At 44.6% G+C, this 7,934-nt stretch overlaps 1 protein-coding gene across 1 annotated transcript; it reads right to left on the minus strand.

The window, feature by feature from the left end:
• Nucleotides 1-1,457: 1,457 nt before the first annotated feature.
• On the minus strand, nucleotides 1,458-7,447 carry LOC145400374 (luciferin 4-monooxygenase-like). The gene is made up of 4 exons (XM_080272879.1): nucleotides 7,334-7,447; nucleotides 5,958-6,185; nucleotides 3,106-3,271; nucleotides 1,458-1,588 (listed from the first exon to the last, which is right to left on the minus strand). The coding sequence occupies exons 1-4, from the start codon at nucleotides 7,430-7,432 to the stop codon at nucleotides 1,458-1,460; spliced, it is 624 nt and encodes a 207-aa protein (XP_080129005.1). The 5' UTR covers nucleotides 7,433-7,447.
• Between the last annotated feature and the right edge of the window lie 487 nt (nucleotides 7,448-7,934).

The following is a 7,934-nucleotide window of genomic DNA, read 5'->3' on the forward strand; positions in this document are numbered from 1 at the left end:
CCTTGTCCTAACTGCCTTGTTCTCTTGCCCTAACTGCCTTGTTCTCTTGTCCTAACTGCCTTGTTCTCTTGTCCTAACTGCCTTGTTCTATTGTCCTAACTGCCTTGTTCCTTGTCCTAACTGCCTTGTTCCTTGTCCTAACTGCCTTGTTCTCTTGTCCTAACTGCCTTGTTCTCTTGTCCTAACTGCCTTGTTCCTTGTCCTAACTGCCTTGTTCCTTGTCCTAACTGCCTTGTTCTCTTGTCCTAACTGCCTTGTTCTCTTGTCCTAACTGCCTTGTTCCTTGTCCTAACTGCCTTGTTCTCTTGTCCTAACTGCCTTGTTCTCTTGCCCTAACTGCCTTGTGCTGTTGTCCTAACTGCCTTGTTCTCTTGTCCTAACTGCCTTGTTCTCTTGTCCTAACTGCCTTGTTCTCTTGTCCTAACTGCCTTGTTCTCTTGTCCTAACTGCCTTGTTCCATGTCCTAACTGCCTTGTTCTCTTGCCCTAACTGCCTTGTTCTCTTGTCCTAACTGCCTTGTTCTATTGTCCTAACTGCCTTGTTCTCTTGTCCTAACTGCCTTGTTCTCTTGTCCTAACTGCCTTGTTCTCTTGTCCTAACTGCCTTGTTCTCTTGTCCTAACTGCCTTGTTCTCTTGTCCTAACTGCCTTGTGCTATTGTCCTAACTGCCTTGTTCTCTTGTCCTAACTGCCTTGTTCTCTTGCCCTAACTGCCTTGTTCTCTTGCCCTAACTGCCTTGTTCTCTTGCCCTAACTGCCTTGTTCTCTTGTCCTAACTGCCTTGTTCTCTTGCCCTAACTGCCTTGTTCTCTTGTCCTAACTGCCTTGTTCTCTTGTCCTAACTGCCTTGTTCTCTTGTCCTAACTGCCTTGTTCTCTTGTCCTAACTGCCTTGTTCTCTTGTCCTAACTGCCTTGTTCTCTTGCCCTAACTGCCTTGTTCTCTTGCCCTAACTGCCTTGTTCTCTTGCCCTAACTGCCTTGTTCTCTTGTCCTAACTGCCTTGTTCTCTTGTCCTAACTGCCTTGTTCTCTTGTCCTAACTGCCTTGTTCTCTTGCCCTAACTGCCTTGTTCTCTTGTCCTAACTGCCTTGTTCTCTTGTCCTAACTGCCTTGTTCTCTTGTCCTAACTGCCTTGTTCTCTTGTCCTAACTGCCTTGTTCTCTTGCCCTAACTGCCTTGTTCTCTTGTCCTAACTGCCTTGTTCTCTTGTCCTAACTGCCTTGTTCTCTTGCCCTAACTGCCTTGTTCTCTTGTCCTAACTGCCTTGTTCTATTGTCCTAACTGCCTTGTTCTCTTGTTCTAACTGCCTTGTTCTCTTGTTCTAACTGCCTTGTTCTCTTGTTCTAACTGCCTGATTCTCTCGTTATAACTGCCTTGTTCTCTTGTTTTCCTGTTCTACCTGCCCTATTCTCATGCTCATCTATCTGGCCTGTTCTCCTGTTCTGCCGCAGCAGTGTTCACAGCCTGGCCGCGGGTGTTGTGTGGTCGGTCAGCAGTTTCTTCCTCAGCACCTTGCCCGTCGCATTTCTCGGGATGGCCGCCACCACCACCACCCCGCCCGTCAGTCGCTTGAACTCCACCGTGCGATCTGCGGGGGATAGGAGGACAGCGTTAGTCAAATGATAACGCTTTTATTTTGGCAACGTAAAGGTTTAAATATTTTACTATGGACACATACCGATGACAGTGACCCCTTCAGTCCGGTGAGGTACTTTGTCGTTTTAATCGCTAACTAAGATTATTCTATTTACCTTGGACTTTTCGAGCTGGGGAGTCAGGTCTACTCGTATGGTCAGTGCCGATTCTTTCAAAGAGGGTTCTCCCAAACTGAATCAGATTATCTGGAGTCAGCGGAAGTAAAGATAACTAGAACACCAGAAAATTGTCGTGGACAATTTATATGAGGAAAAATTTCTCACAGCCACTGCCTACTGAAAGCCGAGTTATAAAGAGACCTCGAGGTCAAGGTCTCTGACCTTGTGCATGTCACTTTACGTTATCACAGTCTATAAGAGCACCAAGTTTGGTGGCTCTAGCTTTAATCTTTTATGAAAATTAGGTGGCATCCGGAATATCCGGAAAAGTCCCAAGTTTTTATCCCAGGCGGTCTCAGAGAACAATTAACTGGAATCATACTCCTTTGTGCAATGCCGCCGTCTTAAGGCTGTATTCCAGTCAGTTTCAGATGGCTGGCTTAAAGGGTTTCTGAGACTGTTCCGGAATCATTTTTTTTTTTTTTTTTTTTTTTTTTTTTTTTTTTAATACAATATAAATAATATCTGATGATCCAGTTGATGGATTGCCATCGTATTTGGCCAGAAGAAGTCACCAGTTGGCTAATCAGCCTCACAGTGTTTGAAGGCTCTATCTTTATTCGTTCATGGAAAATCAGGTGACGTCAAGAAAATCTGGGAGAGTCTCAATTTCTTACCCAGGGCGATCTCAGAGAACAATTAACCGATTAGAACCATACATTTTTCCTCATTGCGTCCGCCTTAAGGCTATATTGTTGTAAAATTTCAGTTTCCTAGCTTAAATGGTTCTTGAGATAGTGTGGCTGACCCATATTACTGTATTCCGTATAATATCCGAAGATGTGGGTGACGGATTGCCACCATTTTTGGCTAAAAGAAGCGAACAGCTGTCTAACTAAGTTGACCAAGTTTGTAGGCTCAAGGTCTAATATTCTTCAAAATATCGCAGTTTTAAAATAAGTCAGAAAAATAATATTGACAAGAATAATAAAATTCCCTACAGGGATGTGGGAAGTTATGTTCTCTGGTTAAGGCGTTCAGAAATCTACATGATGAGTCTGGGTTCACTTCCTCTAATTTTTTATGGGGACAGTCCCTAGAGCTAATGACGTGAAAACAGAGTGAAGCTAGGGAAGGAGGATTAGAGTTTTGCCTGTAGACTGTACGGGGTCATGAGGTTAGAGGAGGGATGGGCGTGAGAGGACCAGAGTGGGGGTGAAACTGAGGATTAGAGAGAGAGAGAGAGAGAGAGAGACGGATGGACGGAAGGGCGGGCGGACGGACGGACGGACAGACAGGCACACAGACACACAGAAGAGACACAGAGGGAGATTTTCAACTAAGGCCTCACCAGCAACAAATTCTTGCAGAGTTTGGGGGTTGATATTTACTCCTGGGCGAGGCACCACGTACGCTCTGGGGACCTCATTTGTCCTCTGGTGCGGCACCCCGATCACGGCCGCGTCTTCCACGTCGGGGTGTTGCTTCAGTATGTTCTCCAGTTCCGCTGGCGCCACCTGGAGGAGTTTAGAAGACAGGCAGTTCTCGTTTTTATATTCCTTTGACTCTGACTTGGCCTATCCTTGTTATTATATTCCCTTCACTTTACCTTTGCCTAGATTTTTATTCTTTTCCAGCTTATTTCTCGTAGCTTAATGGCAGAATAAGACAATACTATGGCTTTACATCCTTTCCATAGCACTTATTTGTGATTAGCACCGTTTTCCAGCATATATCTATTGTTACAACTCAGCATTCAAGATGGAGAGATGACAGTCCTTGGCCAAGTTAGAGTAAAGGGCGTTTAAACAGGGATGTGTGCCAGAATATCACCCAGCCTTCGTTATTAAGCCGAGATGTGTCCTGAAATATTACAGTCAGCCATTATGTGACCAAGGCCGACGCATGCAAGCCTGGTGGATCCTTTATAAACGATACGAACGATACGATACGATTATAGGCAGTGCTCGTTATTAGTCAGGGATGTCCTCTGAAATATTACAAGCAATACTCATTGGAAGTGACGATGTGTTGCAGAATATCACCAAGTTTTCGTTATCAATCAGAGATGGTTTCTAAAATATTGCAGGGTGTCTTTGTTATTAGTCAGAATTGTGCACCAAAAAAGGCACAACTATTTCCATATAATTGGTGATATAAATTGGGTTACCGGGAATTCATCTCTAGAACTTCTGCAGGCATAATAGTACTGTTCACAGACCAGAATTTAATCAAAATTCACCCCATGTAATTTTTCCTAATCCTAGCTTATGCAGACACCGATGTTAATGAAATCACAACCAAGTAGCAAAGATTGCCCTTTGCACCTCAACTTTGCCCTGATTTTCGTCCCTTTATGGCTTATTTCTCGTAGCTTTGCGATAGCATGGAATACCGTGGCTCTACGTCCTTTTCGTAGCACTTCTTCGTGACTGACACAATTTTCTCTTCTTGATTTATTGTTACAACGCAGCATTCAAGGTGGAGAGAGAGCAATTTTAGACCAGGTTAAAGTAAAAAATAATACAGGCGAATCGTTTCGGTGATCTTTGGGGCTTATGACAGGTGGAAAGACAGGTTATTCGTCCTTCTAGCTCCCCATTAATATGAGGACGTCACCTTTTATATTTTTTCTCGCTGCCACCAAAGGATGTTATTCATTTTACGAAACTACCCTTTTAGTGAACGGATTAATGGACGCTATATGTTATGCCACTTCAAAAAATCTGAATAAAACAGTCCGGAGACAACAGTAGATTATAAACAGGCTTTTATATCCGCCCTGTATTGCGTCAGTCGCAGATTTTTTGTGTGGATCCCTCTGTACATTAAGAGTCTGAATCTTCATCGGGCATCTCCCTGCCTATTCTTTCAGCCTCGAAATTGTAGACGAACAAATTTCCACATAATATTGATTTACTCTGGTGACAGGCCACACTGTTTAGTATGTCCTTAATAAGGGGATCAGTTGTGAACCGTTTGCTGAAGTTTGCGGGTCTCGCGTATTGAGGAGTTAACTACATATCCTTATACTACATACTGATCTTTTCTCTTACCGACAGATGGATGTCATACTATACAACATATTGTAAGCAATTGGATGAACTAAGGGAGATTGTGCTGAATGTACCCTATCCACCTGATGCTCCTTGACTTTGATGAGATTCTTCATCTTGTCTCTGAGGCTCTGAAGTAGCCTAATCCCAGTTCAGTACAATAACGTCTTTTTTTGTAATTCCATGTCCCCAGATGATGTGATTCATCTTAAGGGAGCCTTTACACACTGGATGGGTTAGCGAGAGCCTTCATTAACTTGTTGAAAATGAGATACTCTTTCTGAGCTGAAAAAAACAGCCTAAGAAGAGAAACAACAAACTATACCAAGAGGCCCCTCCCAAGGGTGAATCACACCAGCCGCGAGCCGATACATATCTAGCGCCGCTCGGAATATGACCTTGACCTAGGCTACTTTCACCAATTTCGAGCCCGTAGATTTTCATCCCTACTACATACTTGTAAAATTTTGTTATGATGTCTTGAGTAGTTGCGAGGTTATCGTGCAGACACACAGACAGACAAACAAACTGAAAACAATACTTGTAGGAGAATTCCATGCCTGCTACACACCTGTAAAATTTGATGATGATATCGTGAGGAGTTGCTAAGTTATCGTGGTAACAGACAGACAAACCTTGGCCTACTTTCACCCATTTCTAACTCGTGATCGCTTTTTTCTCCCTGCTACACATCTGTAAAATTTTGTGATGATATCTTGAGCGGTTGCGAAGTTATCGTCCTAACACACACACACACACACACACACACACACACACACACACACACACACACACACACACACACACACACACACACACACACACACACACACACACAAGAAAACTGAAAACAATACCAGCTTCGCCATCGAGGCTGCTAAAGACCTCACGATATTGAAGGGTGTCAGAGAGGGACGCCTTCATGTGGTGACACCGATATAGCTAAGTCGTTCCACTGCCTGGTTATACAATCGTCCGTCAACTGCTTCGCCATACCCCGTAAGGAGGATGGTGATTTGCAGATCATCTTAAACCAGCAGTCCACCGGGTTCACTTTTCAGATGAACCTGGACCACAGCAGCAGCAACGACTACCACTACTACTCCTACTAACGTAAAGAAGGATTTAAGTAGCCTGTCCCACGCACCTGATGCCCTTTGACTTTGATGATGTCCTTGATCCTGCCTGTGACGTAGAGGAGGCCCTGGCTGTCGTAGTAGCCGACGTCACCCGTGTGTAGCCACCCCTCGGAGTCGATAGTGGCGGCGGTGGCGGCGGGATCGTTAGCGTAACCCAGCATATTGGAGGGGCTCTTGACGCATATCTCACCCTCCCGTCCCTCTCCCAGTGTCACACCGCTCCCCACATCCACCACCTATACAAAGCAACTCCTGATTATTTCTAAAGTACCTATACGAGTACACACACCACCCTCCAATTCCTCTCCCAACATCACAACACACTCAGCATCCACCACCCACATAAAGTCACATCTGATTATTTACAAAGCAACCTTAATGCAGTTCCCACCCTCCCGTCAAGCTCCCAACATTACACAGCTCTCAGCATTGACCTCCGTCCGTACACACACCAACTTCTGATTATTTGTAATCTTGATAAGCACTGCACCCTCGCGTCCCTCACTCAATATCACACCATTCCACTTCCACCACCTACTGTACACATAATAACTGATTAATTATAAAGTACCCTTGATACCTCACCCTCGCGTCCATCTCTCAGCATTACACTACTGTCAGTGTCCACTGCCTGTACAATGCTGTTCCTAATTAACTGCCAAGTACACAACTCACCCTCATGTTCCTCTCCCACACAACACCATTCTCCACGTCCATCACCTACTGCCAACGCAAATTAAAATGACGCTTACACAACTGACTGCGATCCACACCTTTCCACATCTTCCCATGCTCTCTCACTCTACCTTTGTCATCTGTATCTATAATCTACTTCAAATATGAATTATACTTGGCAACGATTCGTCCTTCCACACCGTCCCACACTCCTCTACTCTATCCCCATCAGTCCAGTAAAGAATAACTCTCACCCACGCGCCACACCTTCCCATCGCTAAGAAGGAGGCGCCAGCGAGAATATGACTCAAAGATCGACATGTAGATGGAGTTGGTACTCGACAGGCTATCTGGATGAGCTCTGTTTATTCCCTACTAAAACTTCTCTTGGCCTTGATTTACGGCCTTCCATATTTGCTTATTCTTTTTCATTCAGGTTCCACCGGTTGTTAGTATGGTCTCTCTCTCTCTCTCTCTCTCTCTCTCTCTCTCTCTCTCTCTCTCTCACACACACACACACACACACACACACACACACACACACACACACACACACACACACACACACACACACACACACACACACACACACACACACACACACACACACACACACACACACACACACACACACACACACACACACACACACACACACACACACACACACACACACACACACACACACACACACACACACACTACTCACCTTGATCTTCATGTATGGTAAGATGTAGCCCACGGAGGTAGGGTGTTGCAGCTGAGACTCGAGGGTATGACTAGTGACCGCGGAAAATACTTCAGTCATACCATACCTGCTGACTACACTATGACGTGTCTGAAGAAGAAGGAAAAGAAAATGATGATGATGATAATGATGATGATGATGATGACGATGATGAAAGAGGAGGAGGGGGAGGACGAGGAGGAGGACATGGAGGAGGAAGAGGAGGAGGAGGAATAAAGGCAAGAACCAAGAAGAAAAAGAACAAGGACAAGAGCAAGAATTAACTTATACTTGTCTCATGGCATAATCAAGAGGACTTAGATTTTTACCTGTCTCTGCACGGCGGCCATTAATCACTTCACTGCGATGACTTCTTACGTATTCTGGACGCAAATGAAAAGTGTTGCAGGCTCCACAAACCCCTTCACTTTATGGTCATCCTTTAATCCATTTCTTGCAGGAAGGGAGATTTATCCAGCTTAGACACCCTGAATAGTGGAAGCGTCATAGTCGGTTTGTTTTCATCTGACGGAACTGAGTCTCATAATTTGGCTGCATGGAATTTATTGAGCTTTAGTTAAGA

Source organism: Coenobita brevimanus, chromosome 52 (genome assembly GCF_032717465.1).
Source record: "Coenobita brevimanus isolate Jiangsu-jjx chromosome 52, ASM3271746v2, whole genome shotgun sequence".
NCBI lineage: Eukaryota > Metazoa > Arthropoda > Malacostraca > Decapoda > Coenobitidae > Coenobita > Coenobita brevimanus.